This window comes from Haliotis rubra, unplaced genomic scaffold (genome assembly GCF_003918875.1).
Source record: "Haliotis rubra isolate DU_JTF1 unplaced genomic scaffold, ASM391887v1 Scf591, whole genome shotgun sequence".
Classification (NCBI taxonomy): domain Eukaryota; kingdom Metazoa; phylum Mollusca; class Gastropoda; order Lepetellida; family Haliotidae; genus Haliotis; species Haliotis rubra.
In genome coordinates, this window is record NW_025767292.1 from 342,056 (window position 1) to 368,347 (window position 26,292).

The window sequence follows — 26,292 nt, forward strand, 5'->3', positions numbered from 1 at the left end:
CTGATAAATGGCAAATGATAATGCCCTCAAAAATAGCATTACCGTTATTATTGCTAAAATACATGGAATTTGTGTTGAAAAGAAAAAGGAAACAATGAAGGAATTTGACTGTAAGTTTACTCAAAACCAACTTCTGACAGGGTTGACTGACCGAATGCAATTATGTCATCGAACAATTCAAGTGACGTCACAACAGAACGATACGATATTCGACCTTGGCCTTGACCAATGGCCTGCAGCATGTCAAACTATGTCAGATACAACGTCAGTTGTCAGTGTTCGGTTTTGGTCCTACAACAACGCTAATAGTGCAATTGTTAAGGTTAGCATCAGCAAGAAAGGCAATAGTACCGCTACTTAAAGCGGGAATTAGGGTTGCTTTGACTTTTTTGCCCCAGAATATCTGCCAGTCCAAAGCCAAAGTCAAATGAACCGACGCACCTGCTATGACGTCACTTGACAACAGAACTGATAGTGGCCCGTCGTTAAGGTTGAGCGGTCCAATATCATTTGCAGCAGCCCGCAAATTTCTGATAATAGGAGGGCCGTTTCATGATAATTCCATGTGTTTTAGCTATAATGGCATGTAATTGTACCCAGACAGCGACAATTGTTGCTCAGAATATCGACCACTACATTGTCTGGTCCACACATCGTATCCCAGTTACGGGGATCCAGGTTGTGGGTCCTGATCAGAATGTGCAGGCTCTATATTTTAGCCTCAATATAAGTAATTCCCAGCTATCAAGGCCATAAGGACCTGCAGAAAACAGAAGCTGTGTGTCCAAGTGGTTTTCAGTCGGCTTCGGGCCCAAGGACCGATGTTAATTTTGAACGCTGCTATATTGCCACCATATAGCCAAGTTAAACGAGAAATAAATAAACAAATATAACTGAAATATTAGAGTGCAGAGTTAACATAAAAACAAGCTTTAAAAAAAGGAATTGATGAAGGAACGATGCATGTGACGTGGGTTATTCTGTGTTTCAGAGGAGAGGCGGGGCTTGGCCTATGTGGAGCTACAGAAGAAGGAAGGCTATGGCCTTGGCCTCACTGTCTCAGGTAGGTCCCGAACACACGCTACAGCTAGGGGCGGTGGGGTAGCCTAGTGGTTAAAGCATCTGCTTGTCATGCTGAAGACCCGGTTTTTGATTCTCCACATTGGTTCAATGTGTGAAGACCATTTCTGGTGTAGCCTGCAGTGATGTTGCTGGAATAAAAGTTGCGTAAAGCCATACTCGCTCACTAAATCACTCTTCAGAGGCCACCAATCAGGTGGTCCCTCTTTGTGACTTGGTTCCTTTGTTCTCAGCATCATGGATCTATGCTCAGTCACCGGTTTGTTTGGTTTGACTTAATTTACATGTCACCATTACATAGGTGGAATATATTTGGGAATGTTGACTTTTATGACAGTGCACAAGAGTGAGTGAGTTTAGTTTTACACTGCTTTTAGCAATATTCCAGCAATATCATCGCAGGGGACACCAGAAATGGGCTTCACGCATTGTACCCACATGGGGAATCGAACCCAGGCCTTCTGTGTGATGAGTGAACGCTTTAACCACGAGGCTACCCCACGGCCCCTGTTGCACAAGATATAAATTTCCTTGAAACATATGGTGATAATATTTGTAAATATGATGTTGTTGACTCTACTATGAAACCAGATATATGACCTCACCAACTCTCCACTCTAACTCCAGGTGGGACAGACAAAGGAACAAGGCCACACATCTCCAACCTCAGACCAGGAGGAATAGCACACAGGTATGGCAGAGTTACCTACCTTGTTATTGCACACCACTCTCTGTACAGTCTCTGAATCTATATACTTTTGAAAGAAACAAATAATTCCTCTTAAACTGGAAAGGAGCCCAGTGAGTTGGGGGATTCAAAACCTAAGGAAATCTAGACTTGCTTCATTTGGGGTAGGTAAAAAGGAAAATAAAGCGGTTCTGTGACTGTGAGACAAGACTATTGCACAAACTGTGTTACCAAGCTGTCCAGTAGGAATATTGAAAAATTCAAATGATGTCCTCATGTCTTGGCTTATTTTGTAAAAGTCATACAAACACAAATTTTAGCAATTGTTGTCTTAGACCATGTATCCTTCACATGAGAAAGGCAGCATGTGTATGTATTTGTAAAGATATTTATAGACTGTTTAAAAGATACACAGGTACTGTGCTGGCCTAAGTCAGTGACAGTGGTGACTGTGTTGCTGGGTAACATGTTCTATTGTGTACAGGTCAGACTCGCTAACTGTAGGTAACTGTGTTGCTAGGTAACAGGTTTTATTGTTTGCAGGTCAGACTCGCTGACAGTGGGTGACTGTGTTAATAAGTAACATGTTCTATTGTGTACAGGTCAGACTCACTAACTGTAGGTAACTGTGTTGCTAGGTAACAGGTTTTATTGTTTGCAGGTCAGACTCGCTGACAGTGGGTGACTGTGTTGCTAAGTAACATGTTCTATTGTGTACAGGTCAGACTCACTAACTGTAGGTAACTGTGTTGCTAGGTAACAGGTTTTATTGTTTGCAGGTCAGACTCGCTGACAGTGGGTGACTGTGTTGCTAAGTAACATGTTCTATTGTGTACAGGTCAGACTCACTAACTGTAGGTAACTGTGTTGCTAGGTAACAGGTTTTATTGTTTGCAGGTCAGACTCGCTGACAGTGGGTGACTGTGTTGCTAAGTAACATGTTCTATTGTGTACAGGTCAGACTCACTAACTGTAGGTAACTGTGTTGCTAGGTAACAGGTTTTATTGTTTGCAGGTCGATTCGCTGACAGTGGGTGACTGTGTTGCTAAGTAACATTTTCTATTGTGTGCAGGTCAGACTCGCTGACAGTGGGTGACTGTGTTGCTAAGTAACATGTTTTATTGTTTGCAGGTCAGACTCGCTAACTGTAGGTAACTGTGTTGCTAAGTAACATGTTCTATTGTGTGCAGGTCAGACTCGCTGACAGTGGGTGACTACATCCTGTCTGTGAACGGAATCCGCACGGCTAACCTGAAGCATGACGAGATCGTCAACCTGCTAAAGAATGCCGGAGAAAGAATCATTCTGGAGGTGGAGTATGAGCTGCCAGAACTAGGTGAGCTATAGGATGCTGTTACCATGGTGATTGATTCCAACTGTTTTTATTGCGTTTTATTGACATTATTACACATTGACATTCATTACCAATTTACAACCAGGAAATATTTTGATAAAGAGTCAATAGAGCAGCTGAATGCAAGTTTGGTCGTGCAATCCCTGGCTGTCTTATACCGAAAATGTTAAAAGATGGTGCTTGTTGTTGTTGGACCAAGGACCAGTTGGCACAGAGTTAGTGCACTGTGTGGCTCAACCTCGTGCAGTCATCTAGAATACAGCATTAAAACGAAGTCTGAAACGCCATTCCCTACTGATATTTTCTTCAGAGACACCCACCGTGATAATGCTGGAATATTGCTAAAAACAGCGTAAAACCACTCACTCACTCACTCACTCATGCGTTTGGCATTAATGGGTATAACAAGGACTGGTCATCTCAGAGTCAGTATAATGTGTCTGAGAGGGGTTTTCATGCTTAACTGCGGCATGGTATCTCAGTGAGCTAGCACTATAAAACCAGCTTAAGTCTGGGCTAGTACAAGCAGCCACACATACACATGCATGCACATCATCATATGGGCGAAATATTCTTAAGTGCAACGTGAAACCCTGATTTCACCTCCCCTCACCTAACCTCCACTGTGAGGTCTGGCCAATGACGTGTCACCATACCTATTCAAACTTGTTGTACATGTTATATGAGTGTTGTCTCATGTTTGAAGGTGGGACATCATTCAGTGTGCAGTGCAAGACGGCGGAGGTGGTCCTTGAACGGGATGGAATGGGCTTCGGATTCACGCTCCGTGGGGGGATGAAGATAGACCAGATGAGGGCCCATCCCCTCACCATCACCAGCATCCGGCCCGGGGGGTCGGCTGACAGGTACAGCCTCATCTCTCTGACAGGTTATTCCGCTTCATGACTAAATAGTGCGTTGCGTAGCCTAGTGGTTAAAGCGTTCGCTAATCACGCTGAATGCCCGGGTTTGATTCCCCACATGGATACAATGTGTGACGCCCATTTCTGATGTTCCCTGCTATGATATTGCTGGAATATTGCTAAAAGCGGTGTAAAACCATACTAACTCAGTCATGAATTAATACAGGTCTGGATGTTTGTGATGTCTGTTTCACAGCTTTGATATTTGTTAAATTTATCAAATATTCATTTAAAATGTTTACATTTTACTTGCTTTTTATTCACAGAATAAGAACAACAGTATTTCATTAATGATACAGTTATGCATCTATTTCTTCAGCAAATTCATAAAGAAATTTTTAAAAGAAGTCTAATGGCTCAATGGTAGTGTGAAAGAGAAGAGCTAGTTTATAAGTGTGGCTATAGGTGTGTGATGCTGTTGCTTTCAGGGAGGGTTCACTGAAGGAGGGTGACCGCATCATCTTCATCAACAACTACAAGGTGACACACCTCAGTCTGTCTGAAACCATGGCATTCCTGCAGCAGTGTGAGCAGGTCGCTACCTTCTCCATCGAGTATGATGTAGCTGTCATGGGTAAGTGTTGAGCAGGTCGCTACCTTCTCCATCAAGTATGATGGCAGCTGTGAGTGTTGAGAGCGCTGTCATGGGTGAGTGTTGGACTGGGCTGTGATTGTATCCATTTTGTTTTCATCAGGTTCCATTTGTAAGTGCCTTTTACGTGTTGTGAATATCATCAAATAACAGTTTGAAATGGGAGGGCAGTGGTTTGCTTTATATGTGAACACTTGATTCCGAACCTGGATCAATTCCCACCAACTTAAAAGACTCCAAAAGGGACTGTAAAAAGTTGCATTCCATTGGTAGGCCAGACACTGATGAAGTCACAGATATTTATTTTGTCAGCAACATTCCCATGTTTATGGGTTTGATTGAAGTAAAAACACATTCAAACTTTTCATAATTTCAGATTTTCTTTCCACATGAAGCTGTGTGCTATGAGACTGTTAAAAGAGGCATAAACCCAACCCAACTGATATAGTTCATACATGAAGTTGATCATCTTAATCCCTCTCTCCCCAGAGTCTGTACAAAAACGCCAATGGCCCCTTGCTGGTGGAGATTGACACAACACCGGGTCACATCTCGATCACACTGTCACAAAGTGCTCACTAGGGTCGCTGTGTTTGTGTCGATACCATCACACCCATGAGTGTAGCTGACAGGTGAGACCACAGCAGAGCACAGCCACACACCACAGCAGATCACAGCCTCACAACAGCAGATCACAGCCTCACAATAGCAGAACACAGCCACACAACAGCCACACACCACAGCAGATCACAGCCTCACAACAGCAGAACACAGCCACACACCACATTAGAACACAGCTACACAACACAGCTACACACCACAGCAGAACACAGCTACACACCACAGCAGAACAGTTACATGTTAGTGTAACACAACAACCACAGTACACAACAGCAGAACACAGCTACACTCCACAGCACAGAACACAATTCAGCCACACAACAGCACACAATTTAAAACATATTAGATAAAATTCCATTTGAAATCAGTAATCACTGAAAACATGTTTGTACTTCAAAACTGTTCTGACATCTGTATCAAGTTTCAATGATTCACTGTTTATCCCTTTACAGGAGTGGTGCTCTTCATGTTGGTGACCATATTCTGGCAATAGATGGCAATAGAGTGTGGAACATATGTCTGTTGCCGAGGCAACCCAGTTAATGAAGTGTGGACCAGAGGAGGTGATCAAGCTGGAGATCTTGCCTGTCACCCATCTGGAGTACAAGGCATCCCGGGAGGCGCTGACCAAAACAGGTGATTTAAATATCCATTCTATCATGTTTGATGAATACACTCACCTCGATACAGTATTAGCAAAAGGATATTTAAAGAGGATTCTTTGATCTGCAATGAATTTGGACTATCTATTTTAAAAAATTACTTTTTCTGCATTTTTAGCCTTTAGGAGGTAATTAGAATATTAGTACACTCCATGCAGATAATTTGTAATTTCAAGTTGTTATATTAAAATATCCATAGAACTTTCAGTGAGAATGTGTAGATAAATGTCAGTAGAAATAGTAGCAAATCAGCAGAAAGCTTAAAAATATTATTCTCTATGATAATTACACTTTTACCTGTGTCTGTGCAACATTAGGTATAGGAGGTTCTCCAAGGTCCCAAACATAAACACTCCCCCCTCCTCCTCTCTTGACACATCCTTCCAGCACTGGCCAACGCCCCCGCTGCCTCCTCCTCCCCAATCTGCCACAGTTGCCGCCATCCATTTCCTCCTTCAATGGCTTTGGGACCCTCCCCAGCCGCAGCTACAACACCCTTGGGTCCTCAGCGTCCGCACCCTTTGGCACTCTGCCGTCAAGGGGCTCGGGGCGTAGCAAGAAGAACTGGACTCGATCGGACAGAAAGATATCCTCTTGCAGTGAGTAGCCCATCACCTGGAACTGTCTCTGTAGTATAGTGGTTAGAGAATATGTCAGGGGACTGCTGCCATGATGCAGTGGATAGAGCAGCTGCCTCAAGACCGTGTCTTTTGTATAGTAGGAGGGGTGTCTGCCCAGAAAACAGCGCCATCGTGTAGTGGGTAGAGCAGCTGCCTCGAGACTGTGTCTTTTGTGTCGTAGGAGGGGTGTCTGTCTGGAAAACAGCACCATCTGCCTCGACCGTGTCTTTGTATAGTAGGAGGGGGTGTCTGTCCAGAAAGAACAGAACCATGGTAGCAGAGTGGATAGAGAAGCTGAGTCAAGACCGTGTCTTTAGTAGCGTAGGAGGGGTGTCTGTCCGGAAAACAGCACCATCGAGCAGTGGGGCCTCTTTTATGTAGTAGGAGACTTTTATAAACAAGACATCCTATGCTGGGTGGTAAAGGTGACTAAAATTAATCCAGTGGTGTGGGACCCAGGTGCTATCACGACCGAAATCCAAATTAGTTACATGCATTCAATTTGAAAATGAGCAAGTCTTTCAACCAAGAGCGTATAACAGCCATTAAGTAACAGGCTTTTAATTAAAACATAAGCTTTAGAAAAGGCACTATGATATGCACTATACTGGACAGTTAAAACCTGTGTCTTGTTCCTCTATCCAGTGTCCATCGCCTCCAACACCACATCCGTCCTGACCGCCAACAACCAGGTGTGTCACCCTGAAGCCACTGAGGTCATGTTGTTCTGTGACAAGAAGGGCCTCGGGATCCAGCTAGAAGGGGGTGTCTTCTCCACAGCCACCTTGTCCGAACCTCCAGTCATCGCCTACATCGACCCAAACAGCCCAGCTGAGCAGTAAGACCACGGAGCTGATTATCTGTTGTTGTTGTTGTTGTTGTTGTTGTTGTTGTTGTTGTTGGGGTAGCCTAGCGGTTAAAGCATTCACTTGCCATGCCAAAGTCCCGTGTTCGATTCCCTATATGTGTACAATGTGTGAAGCCCATTTCTGGTGTCCCCCGCCATGATATTGCTGGAATATTGCTAAAAGTGGTGTAAAACTGGACTCTGCTGATCTTGTCATGCATGATAACACTTACTCATTGTGTACTCGGGTCACTCCTACATTAAGTTGGTATGCTATGATAACAGAAGGACTGTTCCAAAGCACAATAGGGCCCCATAAGTAGGTCACGACACTTCGCGAGACCTTAGTACTTCTGGTGACAAACATTTCATACCTTTTCGAAAGGTCTCATGGTTGTCAGTTGACAGTAAGGAACCAATAATCCTTGCAGAAATAACAAATTTCCGATCTAACTATCCCCAAATTAGCCAGCTATTAGAATTATCAACAACCGTGACAACCAAGAATGTTTGTACGCTTGGTCCGGTCTAGTAAAGTCTTATTTGGCGGTAGCGCAATTTGGAACCAGAACTAGTTCTTGAATATACGCTTGTCACCGGAAATCTGGTACCGAAGTTAGCTGGGACCCGTATTGCATATCGAAAGTTGGCGCTCGCAAAGGGTGCTGGGAACCAGCTTAGTTCCGGAAGTAGCACCTCGGCGAGACTTACAGGCTCTATCGTCACTCTATTGTCACACCAGCTCTGTAATGTGGGATTATTGTGGCCACTAACTTCTGGCTGTATCTTCAGGTGTGGAGTGATCCAGGAAGGAGATCGCATCCTGACTGTCAACGGCGTGGACCTGTCGGACAAGACTCTGGAGGAGGTGAACCAGTTGCTGAGAGACTCGCGGCCGAGGTGTATGATGGAGATAGAGTTTGATGTGGCAGGTGGGTTGGAGATTGAGTTTGATGTGGCAAGTGGGTTGGAGAATGAGTTTGATGTGGTTGGTTGGAGATTGAGTTTGATTTGGAGATTGAGTTTGATGTGACAGGTTGGTTGAGAAATCTTGATGTGGTTGGTTGGAGATTGAGTTTGATTTTGTCCAACTCTTTAACACAAAGAACAGATTGTCAACTGGTGCTTTTTACTGTTAAGGGATTTCTAGAATTTTTATTTTCCTGTTTCAAAGCAACAAAATTGACTTTGACTTGGCTTATATACTCACACGCATAAGAAACGCAAGTTTTTTATCCAAATAGGAAACAAACTCGGACCCTAAATTGATACGGGTTTTTGGCATATAGTGAAGTCTGACAGTGTTTTCATTCATTTTTGTTGCGTTTTGGAAGGCCTAAGCAAAAACACATCAATAGAAGGAATCACCAAAATGCACCATACCAATGAACATGTGGATATCATGCACATACTTCTCGTGAAATCCAACATGCACGAATTGTCACCACCATTAGTGGGTATAAGACTGCACAAAAATTAGGTCTATTACTCCTTGTTCAACAATGCCACGCTTAACTCAAATTGAAAGAAACCAGGCTATCAGACGTTTGGAAGCTGGAGTGTCTGACCAAAATGGTGCCCGTCCATTTCGATGTAAACATAACCACTATTTACCGTCTCCAGCATCGATACAACGCCACAAAGACCACAGATGACCTTCCTCGGAGCGGTCGTCCAAGGGTCACAAACCCTCGACAAGATCGGCACATTACCCATAAACACCAGCGAGATCCGCTCTTGTCAACCCCTTTACCTTCAGAAACTTAATGATGTCATCAGTCTTAGTAGCCAATGAAATGTCTTCACTCAGTTTTTTTGTCTATCTGACCCTGTTTGCATTTCTTGTGTTTAATATTGAAAATTACATACATATCTGCTTTATACTTGACTTGCGTTACTTTTGTGTGTGAGTATAGTTGTGTCCTTGTCCGGACCATATCTGTAAAGCTAATAAGTATTCATTCACCAAACTTTGCACAGACGTTGGTCAGGTTGCCAAGTGGTGCCTTTTGATATTACAGATTTTTGGAATTTTAAGAATTTTTATTTTCCCCCCGTTACCATGGCAACAACTTAGACTTTGACTCTGTTAATAGTAGTGTCCTTATCCAGATCATATCTCTAAAACTGATAAGTATTCACCAAACACTGCACACACATTGATCAGGTGGTCAATTGGTGCCTTTTCATAGTTAGGGATTTTCAGAATTTTATTTTTTTTTCTGTTACCAGGTGCTTTGTAACATATTATATCATTAGCCATCTACTATTTCTGACATCCACTTGATCATCTTAACACAATAAAACCTGACATACAAACACAAAGCACCTTATCCCTATTCCTTTGTTTTCAATAGCTCAATAACCTGGAGATGGATGGATACATACTGTCATGAAGTTGGACGTATGACTCTTGTAGGACTTGATGAATACCCTTATCAAATTTGTGGGAGACGGGTGATTTGTCATCTCTTGTTAAATTAAGATGAGAGTTGGAATAGAAATTTCTTAGACGAAGTTTCCAAGTTTGTGACATTAACATGACCTGATGTATCTGTTGTTTCAGAATCAGTTACACCAAGTTCCGGAACCTACGTTGTTCGCATTCCGAAGAAACCCGGAGGTCTGGGCATGACCATCATTGGTAGGTCCAGTAGCCAGGGATGGACACTAGCCAACTGCCATGCTCCTACATTCTACAGACCCATGAAGATCCGTGTTAGAATAGATCTTCAGCAACCCATGCTTGTCGTAAGAGGCAGCTAATGAGATCAGGTGGTCAGACTCACTGACTTGGTTGACACATGTCATCGTATCCCAATTGGGTAGATCGATGCTCGTGTTGTTGATCACTGGATTGTACTTTAATGAAATATGTGAAGCCCATTACTGCTGGAATATTGCTAAAAGCGGCGTAAAACCAGAGTCTCTCACACACTGTGCCTTGAAAACATTGATATATATTGTCCGAACTAGATTGTCCAACTTGAATTTTCAAAAATACTCCCAATATCCATACAACACACACCATCTATCATTCAATACTTGTTGATGTACCTTCGCCTTGTAAACATTACAATATATTGTTGGATTGTCCGAACTAGATTGTCCGACTAGGAGTTGGGTTCAAGACAAGGCTTTGAGTGATGGGTGTCCGCCTTTTACAGCTCCATCTCAGCGGAAGCAGGGAGACCAGCTCATCATCACGGGTGTGAGGAAAGGCAGTGTCTCATACAGGTCAGTCATGGGTGTGGAGCAGCGGACATGTAGTCTGTCTCACAGTCCCTGAACCAGTGTGCGAAATAGTTTCCAAATTTTGCTTGCCACTCGAGCTAGCTATGCCTGAAAGTTACTAGCCCACAAAATGATTCACTAGCCCCAAAATGTAGAAACTAAGCAAAGATTACAAAAGGTAAAATACCATCATTAATCAGGCCATTATTTTGCATGATTTACAGACCGTTTGAGTCAGAAGCGGACCGATGAATTGCAAATTTTATCATTGTACAAAATTGCCCCATAAATAGAAATAGTACACATGTTTATCATTTACTAATACCCAACAGCTTTCTTATATTTGAAAATTTTCCGGACTCCACCAAAGAAGTTCTTTAAGAAACTATCATTAAAATTTGACACAGTTCACTATTTCTTACGAGGGAGGAGTGCAGAGAAAGGACAGCCAGGTGTTAGAGAAGCATGTGCACAAGTGCCCACCAAGTTATTGATTTATTAGCCTGTGCTGTGCCGTCTCCATCCTTTCGCACACCTGGCTGTCCCTTTTATTTACTAAATATTTCCGAATGCAACATTACACAGCAAACAAATAGCATGGGCAGACAGATCTGGAAAATTTAATCCAAGAGTACAGTTCTGGTACTGACAAACCAAGGATCAGAACTGACAGATCCAGACTTTCAAGGGAGGCAACTCTCCAGTACTGACAAACCAAGGATCAGAACTGACAGATCCAGACTTTCAAGGGAGGCAACTCTCCAGTACTGACAAACCAAGGATCAGAAGTGACGGATCACGGACTTTCAAGGAGGCAACTCTCCAGTACTGACAAACCAAGGATCAGAACTGACAGATCCGGACTTTCAAGGGAGGCAACTCTCCAGTACTGACAAACCAAGGATCAGAACTGACAGATCCGGACTTTCAAGGGAAGCAACTCTCCAGTACTGACAAACCAAGGATCAGAACTGACAGATCTGGACTTTCAAGGGAGGCAACTCTCCAGTACTGACAAACCAAGGATCAGAACTGACAGATCCAGACTTTCAAGGGAGGCAACTCTCCAGTACTGACAAATCAAGGATCAGTAGTGACAGAAGTGACTTTCAAGGGAGGCAACTCTCCAGTTCATCCACACACCTTTACTTATTTTATCGACTTGTCACAGCAAAACAGTAAGATCAACAGACTTAAGCGTTTGTGGATATACCTCAGTGTAATGTCCATCACAAAAGATTTCTCAATTCCTAACAAGTGTGTATATCTGCCGTCTGTAGATGCGGCTCGGTGCAGCCTGGTGACAAGCTGTTGGCCGTCAATGACATCCGCATGGAGAACTGTACAGTGGAGGATGCTATTACTCTGCTGGAGTCTTCCGATGACATCATCAAGCTCAAACTGAAGAGGGAAGACCCTTATGCAGGTAGCCCTCACAGAATTTCCACCCCTACGTAGCTTAGAAGTCAGTAAGTGAGTGAATGAGTATGATTTTATGGCACTTTTGGCAATATTTCAGCAATATCACAGCATGGGACACCAGAAATGGGCTTCACATATTGTACCCATCTGGGGAATCGAACCTGACAAGCAAACGCTTTAACCACTAGGCTACCCCATCGCACCAGAAGTCAGTAAGAATGCCCTGAAAGAATTTCCACCCCCTTGGTAGCTTTGAAGTATTTGAGTGAGTGAATGAGTATGGTTTTATGCTGCTTTTGGCAATATTCCAGTAATATCACAGAGATGCCAAACGCTCCGATTTTGGAGGAGTTACTCTGATTTTCAAATACAAAATCCACACTCCGATTTGTCTATAAAAACTCTGATTTTTAGAAAATACAAATATCTATGTAAATATAGAATGTTTGTAAGAATTTTTTGTAAATATGTTCGTTTGAGTAATTATCTGGTTAAGTATGCCCAGAAATTTCATATTTCCAGGCTATATCTAAAGATTTTCATAGGGGACCCCCACCGTCAAAAAGCGGCCCCAGCCCCCTCTCAACCCTAGCTTTGCACAAGGCAGTAGGCTACCACACCCTCCCAGAAGTCAGTAAGAATGTCCTATTTAGAATTTACCTGAAGTAGCTTAGTTGTGAATTTTATGGCTGTATCTTAATACAATCTGACAAGACACCACGATATGTGTGTATTCTTATCAAGGGAGATAATCATGTCTTTTATCCCGACAGAGGACAACACAGAAGGCTGCGTGACGTACACAGTGGAGCTGCAGAGACATGGGGGACCGCTGGGAGTGACCATCACCGGCACTGAGGACCCTCTTGACCCCATCATCATCTCGGACCTCGTCGAAGGGGGACTTGCAGAGAAGTAGGTCAATTTGTAAAGGTTACAGATTTATACAATAAGAAATTATTGACACAATTTTAAAGATACTTGAAGCTCAATTATTATTAAAATAAAGGTGTGATGCTTAACTTCTTTCCAGCCTTATAGTATGTTTGATGGTTAGCTGCTTAATAATTTATATTTTTGGTTCATCAGGACGGGTGCTATTCACATTGGAGATCGTCTGCTGGCTATAAATGGGAAGCTGACCAGAGCGAAACCTTTGTCTGTGGCCATCAACATGCTGCAGATGGCCGGAGATGTGGTCACTCTCAAGATAGCCAGGCCTATGCTGATGGGTGAGAAATGATGTTATACCGAAATAAATGATTTATCATGGAAAGACAACATGAATCATTTTGAAGATTATGATCCAGCTACATGTGTCTGCACAATTTCATTGTACATATTGTTTGGTAGAGAGTTCAGACAGTATTATTTTTTTTCAGATTTTTATTGTTTTTATTGTCAGAATGTCCCTGTTAAAAGATTGAGGATCACCTCCAGGGAAAGGGTGACTCTCATTTGTACCGTTTGAAAGCTTATTGTCAGAAATTCTGACAGTTTCTAAAACTAGAGAAACTCACTCACTCTCACATTCATACCAATACTGTTGTAAGTTTAAAATACACTGCTAGCTGTTACTATGTGTCTGCTTTTCACTTATACTTAGCCTAGACTAACTGAAAGGTGGATGATAGAATGCCCACTTTGTGTAAAATGTATTGAGTTTATTTCTGCTTGAGAAACTAATTTTCTCAGTAGAATACCTCATTCAGACAGTATTCTTGTATTCAAAGACATGTTTTTTGTACTCATATCATAGACATCTTTGTTTTTGTCTTTCAGGATCTAAACATAGATTGCTGCAACTGGTAAGTCTGACAATGACAAATGTTATAAGTCATCCCCAAGTTTTGGTCTGAATTAGTGAAGGGTTTAACGTCGTGCTTGAATATTTAAAGGGCATGCTTACCTGCTTGTATAGCCCAGACTGAAGCTTTTTTTGCTAGCCCACTGAGATACCATGCCGCAGTGAAGCATAGAATACCCCACTCAGACACATTATACTGACTCATTCATTTTGGTGAACCCGACCTGCTCTCGGGTGGGCTAACCCTACAACACCACCCGAGGCCCGGTCCATTAATTTTACCAATGTGCTCCTGTGCTGACATTCATTTTGGTGTGTCATCTTACCATGCCGCGATATGAAGCAACTGATTCCCTACCTGAGGAACTAATCCTGAATACATGCCTCTTTGAAAGTCAGTAAGGTTTTCTGTGACTGTAGCAATATTCCAGCAATATAAGCGGTGGGGGACACCAGAAATGGGCTTCACACATTGTACCCATGTGAGAATCGAACCCAGGGCTTCGATGTGATGAGCAAACGCTTTAACCACTAGGCCACCCCATTGCCCCTCTTATATAGGGGGGGCGCGATGGGATAGCCTAATGGTTAAAGCGTTGGCTTGTCACGCCGAAGACCCGGGTTCTAATCCCCACATGGGTACAATGCGTGAAGCCCATTTCTGGTGTCACCCGCCATGATGTTGCTGGAATATTGCTAAAATCGGCGTAAAACCAAACTCAGTCAGTCAGTCTTATATAGGGGCCTTGAAACCTGATTAACGACTAGGCTAACCCAGTGAACCGCCTCTTTGACAACATTTGTTAATACCAGTGTTGTTGATTCCAGTATGAGGGAGAGGATATGAAGCCGGCCACGCCCATCCCCAGCGTGGATAGTGCTCTGGAGTCGTGGGACAGTTCCGGACAGGATATCGGTCACAGCCATCTCAATGGGAACTCTCAACCTCTGGTCGTTGCAGTACCGCAGCCAAGGAACAAGAAAATGATGGGTAAATGTCTAAACTGATTCTGTATCTTTCCTTGAAGTAACAGAACTCTGAAAATATTTTTAACGTTTCTTCAGAACCTGCAGCTGTATATTTTCAGGAATTGATCTTTAATGTGAATTTAAAGGATTTTTGTCATTTGCATGCTGTTATTACATTTCTCTTAAGATTGGACTTGTGTTTCTCTTTAAATGCTCATCTTAGAAGTAGACACACCATGTGACTAAAGTAAGGTTAGAGTTACCTGTCCTTGTCATGCGCTAGAGTCTTCCGAAAATGCTATAACTTAATACCATCCCAGTTTAATGCTTGTTTTTGTTCACAAACACAAGTTCACAGTTTTACATAGTCTAACAAATGCAAATGAAGTTTGTTTTTACAATAAAGACCTCAATCAGTTTAGGGGCAATACTGTAAAATGAATGTTGATTTCTTGTCAGCTTATTGGACTTGTGAAGGTCCAGGTTAGAATTTGTCTTCAGCAAACCATGCTTGTCGTAAGAGGCGACTAACAGGATTAGGTGCTCAGACTTGCTGACTTGGTTGACACATGTCATCGTATCCCAGTTGCGTATAACGATGCTCATGATGTCAATCACTGGATTGTGTGGTCCAGATTTGATTGCTTAGAGACTGCTGCCATATTGCTGGAATATTGCTGAGTATGCATTAAACAACAAACAAAACAAAAGTTAGCTTATTGATCTGACCTATTTTTGTTTTCCAGTTGACCTATTTTTACTGCTCTCTCTTCCAGACTTGATGCGACCGATGTCGACAGACTCAGCAGGGGTCCTGGAAGGTAGCGGGGAAGGAATGGCAGACATGCACATGTCTGACGAAGAATGGGATAACGACTCAGGCAGTGACTGCTCCAGCTTCGAGCCTGACGAGTGGGCCAAAACTCTCGCCGACTTTGAGAAAGGATCTGGTTCAGAGATGTTGCGACAGATCGGACTGAGCCTTCGAGAACGCAGCTGTGCCAGTTTGGATCGCCGGTCACGTGCTTCGGACGATGATGCAAGGAAGCCGAGATCACAAAGTGCATGTAGAATGAACCGGAGCGCCATGTCGCAGGATTGTATCAGTCGGTATAACAACTCGCAGGTGAAGTCACGGTCCAAGGAATCGTTGCCGGCGTCACGCACCTTCCAGGAACACATGCAGACCATTTTCACGCCAATGCCAATACAGTTGCATCGAGTGACGGTGGAGAAAGATACCGCCGTGGAGGACTTTGGGTTCAGCCTGTCAGATGGCATGTACGAGAAGGGTGTGTTTATCAGTGCTGTGAGGCAGGGTAGTGCGGCTCAGAGGGCTGGACTCAAGATGTACGATCGGATCTTGCAGGTGAGGTGTGACTCAGGTTGTCGTAGTTACATGAGGGTTGGAGGCGGAGAGAATGGGGTTAGGAGTAAGACTAAAGTTTCAGAGGTTTATCTAGGTTTTATGAAAAGAGTGTTGGAGATGGTGAGGTCTGAGAGTTTGTTTGGTTGGAAAGATGGTGAAGGTGGGGTTAGGATGAGTGTGAAGTTTAAATTTAAAGGATTTATGAAACAGGTTTGAGTGTTTGAGATGGTGAGGTCTCAGAAGTTGATCCAGGAGTTATGAAACAGGAAAGTTTGAGGGTCGGAGATGGTGAGGGTTGCATTATGGACAGGGTGAGGGGATGAGATGGTAAAGAAACTGGGAAAAACAGATTTATGAAACAGGGATGAAGTTAGATTGATGGAGGGTGAAGATGGAGATGTTGCAGAAGTTGATTCAGGATTTATGAAACAGGGATGAAGTTAGAGAGGGTGAAGATGAGGTTCCAGAGGTTGATCCAAGATTTATGGACAGGGTTAAGGGATGGAGATGTTGAGGTCTCAGAAGTTGATCCAGGAGTTATGAAACAGGAAAGTTAGAGAGGGTGAAGATGAGGTTCCAGAGGTTGATCCAAGATTGATGGACAGGGTTAAGGGATGGAGATGTTGAGGTCTCAGAAGTTCATCCAGGAGTTATGAAACAGGAAAGTTAGAGAGGGTGAAGATGAGGCTCAGAGGTTGATCCAAGATTTATGGACAGGGTTAAGGGATGGAGATGTTGAGGTCTCAGAAGTTGATCCAGGAGTTATGAAACAGGAAAGGTGAGGAGTCTCAGAGAGGGTGAAGATGAGGGGTGAGGTTTGCATTAGGGGTGAGGGTGAGCTTAAAGAAACTGGGAAACGATTGATCCAGAGGTTGATCCAAGATTTATGGACAGGGTTAAGGGATGGAGATGTTGAGGTCTCTGAAGTTGATGCAGGAGTTATGAAACAGGAAAGTTAGAGAGGGTGAAGATGAGGCTCCAGAGGTTGATCCAAGATTGATGGACAGGGTTAAGGGATGGAGATGTTGAGGTCTCAGAAGTTGATCCAGGAGTTATGAAACAGGAAAGTTAGAGAGGGTGAAGATGAGATGAGGCTCCAGAGGTTGATCCAAGATTGATGGACAGGGTTAAGGGATGGAGATGTTGAGGTCTCAGAAGTTGATCCAGGAGTTATGAAACAGGAAAGTTAGAGAGGTGAAGATGAGGTTCCAGAGGTTGATCCAAGATTTATGGACAGGGTTAAGGGATGGAGATGTTGAGGTCTCAGAAGTTGATCCAGGAGTTATGAAACAGGAAAGTTAGAGAGGGTGAAGATGAGGCTCCAGAGGTTGATCCAAGATTTATGGACAGGGTTAAGGGATGGAGATGTTGAGGTCTCAGAAGTTGATCCAGGAGTTATGAAACAGGAAAGTTAGAGAGGGTGAAGATGAGGTTCCAGAGGTTGATCCAAGATTTATGGACAGGGTTAAGGGATGGAGATGTTGAGGTCTCAGAAGTTGATCCAGGAGTTATGATACAGGAAAGTTAGAGAGGGTGAAGATGAGGTTCAGAGGTTGATCCAAGATTTATGGACAGGGTTAAGGGATGGAGATGTTGAGGTCTCAGAAGTTGATCCAGGAGTTATGAAACAGGAAAGTTAGAGAGGGTGAAGATGAGGTTCCAGAGGTTGATCCAAGATTTATGGACAGGGTTAAGGGATGGAGATGTTGAGGTCTCAGAAGTTGATCCAGGAGTTATGAAACAGGAAAGTTAGAGAGGGTGAAGATGAGGCTCCAGAGGTTGATCCAAGATTTATGGACAGGGTTAAGGGATGGAGATGGTGACCATGTGGTTAGGGTCAACAGTGACGTCTCAAAAGTTAAGGAAGGATTTTATATAGGGTTCAGGTTGTGCAGATAGTGAGGTGAGGTTAAGGGTGAGGTGAAGCTTCAGAGATTGTTCCATGATTTTTCAAACACTGTTCAGGGTTGGAAATAATGAAGGTGAGGCTAAGGGCTGATGGAGAGGTTGATCCAGGATTTATGTAACATGGTTCAGAGTTACTGAGGTAGGGGTCAAGGGTGTTGGCGATATTTCATTCACAGGTTGTGCCAGGACATACTCAACAGGGTAGAGGATGACAGTGGCACGATCTTTTCATAGAAACATGTGTTGTGATGAATGTCAAAGATTATGCTATTTTCTGCCATATTTGCAATTTTAAAAATCTATGACAAGCACCCTTCATTTGTAAGCCACTGTAATTAAGACTTGATGTTTGGTAGGGCTGGCGATCAACCACAGAGATCAGTCAACCTTCAGATCTTTATATGTATCACCTCTAAATGCCATTAACCCATGAAGGTGCGGGTAAGAATGAACCTTCAGTAACCCATGCTTGTCGTAAAGAGGCAACTAACAGGATCGGGTGGTCAGACTCGCTGGCTTGGTTGACACGTCATCAGTTCACAATTTACTCAGGTCGATGCTCATGCTATTGATCACTGGATTGTCTGGTCCAGACTTGATTATTTACAGACCGCTGCCATATAGCTGGAATATTGCTGAGTGCAGCGTATAACTAACATCACTCACTCACTCACTCTAAATGCCATTCAAAGACCCTTAAGATCTTTAACCAAAAATCGATCAATATTGATCAATAGCAAGGAAGTTACTTCAAATAAAAAGTTTAAAATCCTCAGCTGATTCATGTCACTGGTGAGTTGTGACAGATTTATGCAACTACTAACAAAAACAACATTCTGAACAAAATCTATAGTGTTTCTGTAATCTGTCTATTTCGGTAAATTACATTATTTATCACAGTTTATGTCTGATGCTATCAATGATAAAACAATTTTCATGATGATAATCGTAAATATTTGTTCCCATCTACGAATTGTCAATCTTTTTAGCCAGCCCTAATGTTTTTGTGAATGTTTGTATTTTGGTTGCAGGTGAACCGAGTGAAGACGCGGGACTTCGACTGCTGTCTGACTGTTCCGCTGATTGCCGAGGCCGGCAACAAACTTCACATGGTTGTTTGTAGAAACCCACTTCTGAGACAGAAGCTAAACCAGAAGGAGTTGTACGTGACAGAGACACCCACTGCTGCCAACACCACGCAGTCTAGTGGCTTGTCCTGCAAAACTGTGTAACCATAGCGACATGTTTGCAAACTGTGACTACTCATTGCTATGGCTGTAAAAGAATGTGTTGGAACATCTCACAGTGCATCGACTATATGGAACTTTTTTGATAAACTTGTTCAGCCTGTTTAGTGGCTTTTTCTACAAAATTGTGTAGCCATGGCAACATGACTCCATTTCCCAGACATCTTGTTGCTATGGCAGCAAGATATTCTTGTGAAGCATTCTCCAAATACTTTGATTTTATTGCAATAAGATATCTGGTGATGCAGTCTGCAGTATTATGTGACAGTTGGTTACCATGGCAATATGTAAATCTAGGAACACTTTCTAAGTAATTCTTTGGCCGTTAGTTGCTATGGCAACAGGAACCTAGTTCTACAGAACATGGTATAAATAAAGAAACAACTAAACTGTTTCAATGAGGGCAAAATGGTTTGTCAGCCATGACAGTCGTGTAATATGTTGCCATAGCAACTGCTAGAAAACAGTCAAGTAACCCAATGAAATCGTGACATCATTATGATCTAGTCACAGATAGACAAGCAGGGTAAACATGGCAATGTTGTCATTGTGCCTGGTCCTGCTATGTGTCACCATGACAACAAGCCAGGGTTCAAAGTTCATCAGCATTATACATATTCAATACTTACCCGTGACATGTGGTGTCACTACAGTGTTCTTGTTATCTGTAATAATTTAAAACTGAGAGAAGATTGCGTGCAAGATGAATAAATGGCCAAACTATACCCATCCTCAAATCTCCAGTATGTATCTCCATTCAGTTATTATAAATACCCTGGCCCCATTCTTTTTAAGCCAAATTCAAATTACACACGTAAACTTTAAGTCAGATAAGAAAGATGAGAGTTACGATCACCTTAGCACTATGACTGTCGTAAGTTAAGGTATGGGAGTTAAGATCATCTTAGTGGTAGTTATAATAAACCTATAGCACTGCACTGTGACTGTCGTAAGTTATTGTATTGGAGTTACGATCATCTTAGTGCTACAACTGTTATAAGTAAAGGTATGGGAGTTACGATCACCTTAGCACTGTGACTGTCGTAAGTTATTGTATGGGAGTTACGATCATCTTAGCACTATGACTGTTGTAAGTTAAGGTATGGGAGTTACGATCATCTTAGCACTATGACTGTCGTAAGTTATTGGTATGGGAGTTACGATCATCTTAGTGCTATGACTGTCGTAAGTTAAGGTATGGGAGTTACGATCATCTTAGCACTATGACTGTCGTAAGTTAAGGTATGGGAGTTACGATCATCTTAGTGCTATGACTGTTATAAGTTAAGGTATGGGAGTTACAATCACCTTAGCACTATGACTGTCGTAAGTTAAGGTATGGGAGTTACGATCACCTTAGTGCTACAACTGATGTAAGATCACCTTAGAGCTAAGATTGCTTTGTTCAACTGCACCCAGGGTATTTATCATAATAGGATGGAGATGAAATCCTCTGGATAGTAGACCATGAATCATGACATGCTTTACTTGGTCAAACAGTTAGGGACCAACCATTTGATGTTTCAGGGGGTGACGGGAGGGTTTTGCTGGGATGTTGAATGATGAATGGATATTTGCCAAGCTAAAGATGAAAGACCATATTTTTCTTCAATTTTAACACCATGAGCCTTGATTTAAAGGAAAAATTATGTTTTTGAAATGTGTTTAATCAGAACCATTTTTCTGGCAGACATCATGTTTTAGCAGTTTAAATCTGAAACATAAATATTGTTTTCAAGCATTTTCTGGGAAAATATTCCCCTAACCCTCAGCGACCACAAATTTCAAATGGTTGGTCCCTAATCTAATTGTCAGTCCCTAAACTAATGGTCTGTCCTTGAACTAATGGTCGGTCCCCAAACTAATGGTCGGTTCCTAAACTAATGGTCAATCCCTGAACTAATGGTCGGTCACTAAACTAATGGTCGGTTCCTACACTAATGGTCGGTTCCTGAACTAATGGTCGGTCCCTAAACTAATGGTCAGTTCCTACACTAGTACTCTAACTTAATGTCAGATGACTACTCAATGATGTATATAATTTGTCAAAAGCAGTCTTCATGATTCTTCATGAAATTTCTGTTAAGTCATGTTATTTCTGTTTGTGTACGATCGGATGACTTAACCAGCTACTTGATTACTCACGTGATCGTGTTACTCATCGAGCCAAGAACTAGTCGCACAGACAGAGGTAGCGTCACATGATAAGGTTACAAACTGTTTACTTACTTGTACAACCTTGGACATATTTAAGATATATTTCTGTGTGTGTCATGTCAGCCTGTTTTACCTCGTGTGTTTGTGATGTAGAATATGTTTCTTTGTGTTTGTATAGATGATAATTTTACAACCTGGAAAAAACCTCTAACAAAATGTTTTAAGGGCATACAAAATTTGTTCCTGTTTTTCAGATATTTTTATTTCAATATCAAAGAGCTCTTTTTGTTCATTTAAACAGTCATCCTGTTACAATGGGATATTTAGGCAATATCTCGGATACAGTGAGTCCTAAAAAGAACCACTGTTTTCAGGGTCCAAGGCTCCTATATAAGAAGGCAATGGGGTAGTCTGGTGGTATAAGTGTTCGCTCATCATGCCGAAGGCCCAGGTTCAATTCCCCACATGTGTACAATGTGTGAAGCCCATTTCTGGTGTTCTGATGATGTTGCTGCAATATTGCTAAAAGTGGCATAAAACTAAACTCACTCATTCACACACCCTTATATAAGATAAGCACCAAGGTTCATGTATCTTGTTTACAGTTCAGTATAAATCAGTGCTTACATTTTAAGGTTGCCAAAATATACATATATTTTCATTTTGTCTGAAAAAGAAGTCTGTAAAACAGGAACAGATGTTGTCTGGCCTGGGTATAGTAAGTCTATAGCCTGGGTATAGTAAGTCTATAGCCTGGGTATAGTAGGTCTATAGCCTCGGTATAGTAAGTCTATAGCCTGGGTATAGTAAGTCTATAGCCTGGGTATAGTAAGTCTATAGCCTGGGTATAGTAGGTCTATAGCCTGGGTATAGTAGGTCTATAGCCTGGGTATAGTAAGTCTATAGCCTGGGTATAGTAAGTCTATAGCCTGGGTATAGTAAGTCTATAGCCTGGGTATAGTAAGTCTATAGCCTGGGTATAGTAAGTCTATAGCCTGGGTATAGTAAGTCTATAGCCTGGGTATAGTAAGTCTATAGCCTGGGTATAGTAAGTCTATAGCCTGGGTATAGTAAGTCTATAGTCTGTGTTCAAGGCTTCCTATGGAGAGCCGTGGTATTTCCCATCTCAGTTCACAGAGACTTGAACGTTCTGCATACCTCTCAGTACCCAGTTGACCTCACAATTTGTTTTCCTCATAAGTTCTATGGGGCGATGGGGTATGGCGTTCGCTTGTCACGCCGAAGACCCGAGTTCGATTCCCTATATGAGTACATTGTGTGAAGCCCATTTCTCGTGTCCCCCGCCGTGATGTTGCTGGAATATTGCTAAGAGTGTTGTAAAACAATACTCACTCATAATTTTGATGTATTTAAGCTCAACATGTCCTAGATTCAGGACTGTGTTCTAAGATCTTATAGTAACACTGCCCTAAGATTGTACTGGTTATTGTATGTGGGTGTTACAGAGTTCATGCCGAGGTTCTCACATTTGGTGAAACATTTGCAGATTAATATTTACAGTTTGAAAATTGTATATGATATTCATTTGATTTGCAGATTAATATTTACAGTTTGAAAATTGTATATGATACCATTTCATTCAGTTTGTAGTACCTGTTAGATGTTATTAATACTTTGTGAGATATTTGTGCTTCTCCCACCCTTCATATTGATACTAGGATCTTTATTTTCGTTTTCGAATAGTGTGAAATCTATTATAAATGTCCTGATGTTGAATTTTAAACTTATAGGTGAAAAAGAAATCATCCTAATGCTATTTGGATATGTCCTTAATGTTAATTGAATTATGATACTTACTTAATGCTAGCACACCAGGTGGTCTAATTGCCATGGTGATCCACACTCAGGTGGTGGTCATCTTAGTTGGCCATGGCTGGTCCTGTTGCCAGGTGGTCCTGTGGTCATCTAAGTTGATGCACATCAGGTGGTCCTGTTGCCATGGTGATCCACATCAGGTGGTCCTGTCATCTAAGTTGATGCACATCAGGTGGTCCTGTTGCCATGGTGATCCACATCAGGTGGTGCTGTCATCTTAGTTGATGCACATCAGGTGGTCCTGTTGCCTTGGTGATCCACATCAGATGGTCCAGTCATTAAAGGTGATGCACATCAGATGGTCCTGTTGCCATGGTGATCCACATCAGATGGTCCAGTCATTAAAGGTGATGCACATCAGGTGGTCCTGTTGCCATGGTGATCCACATCAGATGGTCCAGTCATCAAAGGTGATGCACATCAGGTGGTCCTGTTGCCATGGTGATCCACATCAGATGGTCCAGTCATTTGAGGTGATTTTGCTTTATCCATTGTCACAGGACAACTGAGCCCACTTGCACAAAGCGATCTGAGCGTTACGTTGATCTTAACTCCAATAACTCTAGCAAAGACTTAAGACGGTGTTTGTGCTAAGATTGCTTTGTGCAAGTGGGCCCTGACTTGTAACACCACGATCAGGATCCTACAAATGCCCCTGAATATAGATGATGCACTCGGGACTCCGCTGGACCGTCTTAGCATTGCGACTGCCCCAAATGTTGAGAACCTGCATCTGACAGCTGTAAAATTGTTTTCTGGAACAAGACGTTATCACTGAAGATCCGGGTTAGAATTGGTCTTCAGCAACCCATGCTTGTCGTAACAGGCGACCAAAAGGAACTCGTGGTCAAGCTCGCTGACTTGGTTGACACATGCCATTGTATCCCAATTGCGCAGATCGATGCTCATGATGTTGATCATTGGATTGTCTGGTCCAGACTCGATTATTTACAGACCGCCGCCATATAGCTGGAACATTGCTGACTGCAGCTGAAATAAAACCTCAGCACATTTTCTTTGACATACCATTATCGGCATTATCAGATGAGGCCAGGATTGTATGGTAACCAATGGTGACAGATGGGTACAGTCAGAACTTGAGTCTGGAGACAGATTACTGTATGGTTACTTGTGTTCAGATCTGAGAGGACCGATATTTTTAGGTAGCGATCAAGTTGCCCTCACATCTCTGAGTATTTCTTATCTTAGACTCTTTCATTTCGTCACATAGACTACTCTGTCTGAATACTCAGCTTTAGAATCTCTGCAATCTTCATGACCATGCTGGAAGTTCTGTGGTTTTGAAATTAATCAGGAGTCATTTCTGTCAAATGTTTTGTTTGAATACTGGCTGAATGACCGAAATAGGTTCAGCTCTAATCACCTGTGTTTTAGTAAGTAGAGGTTACGAGCTCCAAGGAAGCTGTTATAGTGATGCAGACAGATCCAACTGCCAGCATCCTCCGTAGTCAGTATTAGAGACAATGCAGAGATTTTAGACTCTTGGAGTCACCACATACCTCATTGTACATACCATCCATCAAAATCATAGCTGTGTGCTGCTCCGCTAAACAGCCAATACACTCACACAGTAATATTGTATTAGAGTCCAATGATTTTGCACATTGTATCCCAGTTTTGTTGATCGATGCTCATGCTAATGATCACTTGATTGTCTGGTCCAGACTGCTGGCCATTTAGCTGGAATATTGCTGAGTACATCGTTAAACAAACATCGTTTGCATGGACCTCCGTAGATCTGTCAATGTTCATTGTAAAGAATATCTGAGTTGACAGCCTGCTGCTGTAACTATATTGATTCAGCAGCCAAGGCAGTATCATCCATCCCTTCTTATTTTCAGGTTCATAAGACATGACAAAAAATAAGATTTTCAACTGAAATATTTGCTGTACTTGAAGATAAATATGTTTTGGAATTAGGGGAAATTAATATTACCACAGTTGTTTGGTATTTTTTTCACTTTTGACCAATTCTGCAAATATCCATCGGTCTCAATCAGAATGTTACTGTTGAGTGAATCATAGTTATGTCTGAGTGACAAGTAGATGACAGATATTAGAGCAGCACATATCCCTATGATCTTGTAGCTAGCCAGCCTCCTACATGTAGCCTCATCTCTTTACTGCTCCCAATAAAACATTTTGATATTGACTTATGGCTACACAGACCTATGGGCTGTCCAAGTATTTTCGTAACAATTCCCCAAAATCTGCACCATACTTTGTATTCTTCGGCAAAGAGCAAGCATCATGTTCTAATAACAAGGACGGTGAAGGGTAGCTAGTGGTTAAAGAGCTCATCATGCTGAAGACCCGGGTTCGATTCCCCACATGGGTACAATGTGTGAAGCCTATTTCTGGTGTACCCCGCTGTGATGTTGCTAAGCGGCGTTGTTGTAGAACGATGGCAGATGAAAGTCTTTACCCTCTCAATGATTCAAACCGGATAAGTACATAGAAAGTTCAAAAGTATAAGTGCGCACTTTTGAAAGCAAGTGTTTTAGGTAGAGAAGCAGTTTTCATTTTTCGGGGGATTGCAATTTGTGTTCATTATGGCAGGCTCGCAGCGAATAGCTGCAAAATTGCCAATGCGGCATAAAATAACTTTCACTCACTTATTACAGCAGGGTTTGTTCATATGAAATGTTCAGGAATGTATAAGGAAAAGAATGTGAGCAGCCTGTAGCTCTGTGTAGCGACAAAATCAAAATCATCATCCCTTATAGTGAGCAGTAGAGATCTTGTTGCTGCAGCTGGAGACCTCCCCCCACAGCCTGTGTATAGTGCTTCGTCCTACAGTATCGGACGTGTGTACATGATGCTTTGTATATAGCTATATGGCTTTGTAAGTCTTTGCAAAATACTTCTGTACATATTTCAACTTGAAAATAAACATATTTATTAATAGATTTATAGAGTAGACTGTTTTGTTTA

The 26,292-nt window shown here is 42.2% G+C and overlaps 1 protein-coding gene and 2 long non-coding RNA genes across 3 annotated transcripts in view; 1 reads left to right on the forward strand and 2 right to left on the reverse strand.

Annotated features, from left to right (window-relative positions):
* LOC124255066 (glutamate receptor-interacting protein 1-like) overlaps positions 1–20,427 on the forward strand; it is a 66,694-nt gene extending 46,267 nt beyond the window's left edge. Inside the window, 20 exon segments of the mRNA XM_046688900.1 lie at positions 992–1,063; positions 1,708–1,771; positions 2,960–3,105; positions 3,830–3,989; positions 4,475–4,624; positions 5,130–5,270; positions 5,712–5,760; positions 5,763–5,910; positions 6,353–6,520; positions 7,187–7,379; positions 8,181–8,320; positions 9,955–10,032; positions 10,556–10,625; positions 11,903–12,048; positions 12,818–12,959; positions 13,134–13,276; positions 13,827–13,852; positions 14,680–14,842; positions 15,597–16,189; positions 19,129–20,427. Coding sequence (XP_046544856.1) covers positions 992–1,063; positions 1,708–1,771; positions 2,960–3,105; positions 3,830–3,989; positions 4,475–4,624; positions 5,130–5,270; positions 5,712–5,760; positions 5,763–5,910; positions 6,353–6,520; positions 7,187–7,379; positions 8,181–8,320; positions 9,955–10,032; positions 10,556–10,625; positions 11,903–12,048; positions 12,818–12,959; positions 13,134–13,276; positions 13,827–13,852; positions 14,680–14,842; positions 15,597–16,189; positions 19,129–19,329 — 2,993 coding nt within the window. The 3' untranslated portion in view covers positions 19,330–20,427.
* LOC124255068 lies at positions 737–10,387 on the reverse strand. Its single transcript, XR_006892618.1, has 3 exons — positions 10,375–10,387; positions 2,106–2,113; positions 737–840 (listed from the first exon to the last, which is right to left on the reverse strand). It is a non-coding gene; the product is annotated as an uncharacterized LOC124255068 (long non-coding RNA).
* On the reverse strand, positions 14,548–24,064 carry LOC124255067. Its single transcript, XR_006892617.1, has 3 exons — positions 23,959–24,064; positions 21,864–21,865; positions 14,548–14,583 (listed from the first exon to the last, which is right to left on the reverse strand). It is a non-coding gene; the product is annotated as an uncharacterized LOC124255067 (long non-coding RNA).
* Between the last annotated feature and the right edge of the window lie 2,228 nt (positions 24,065–26,292).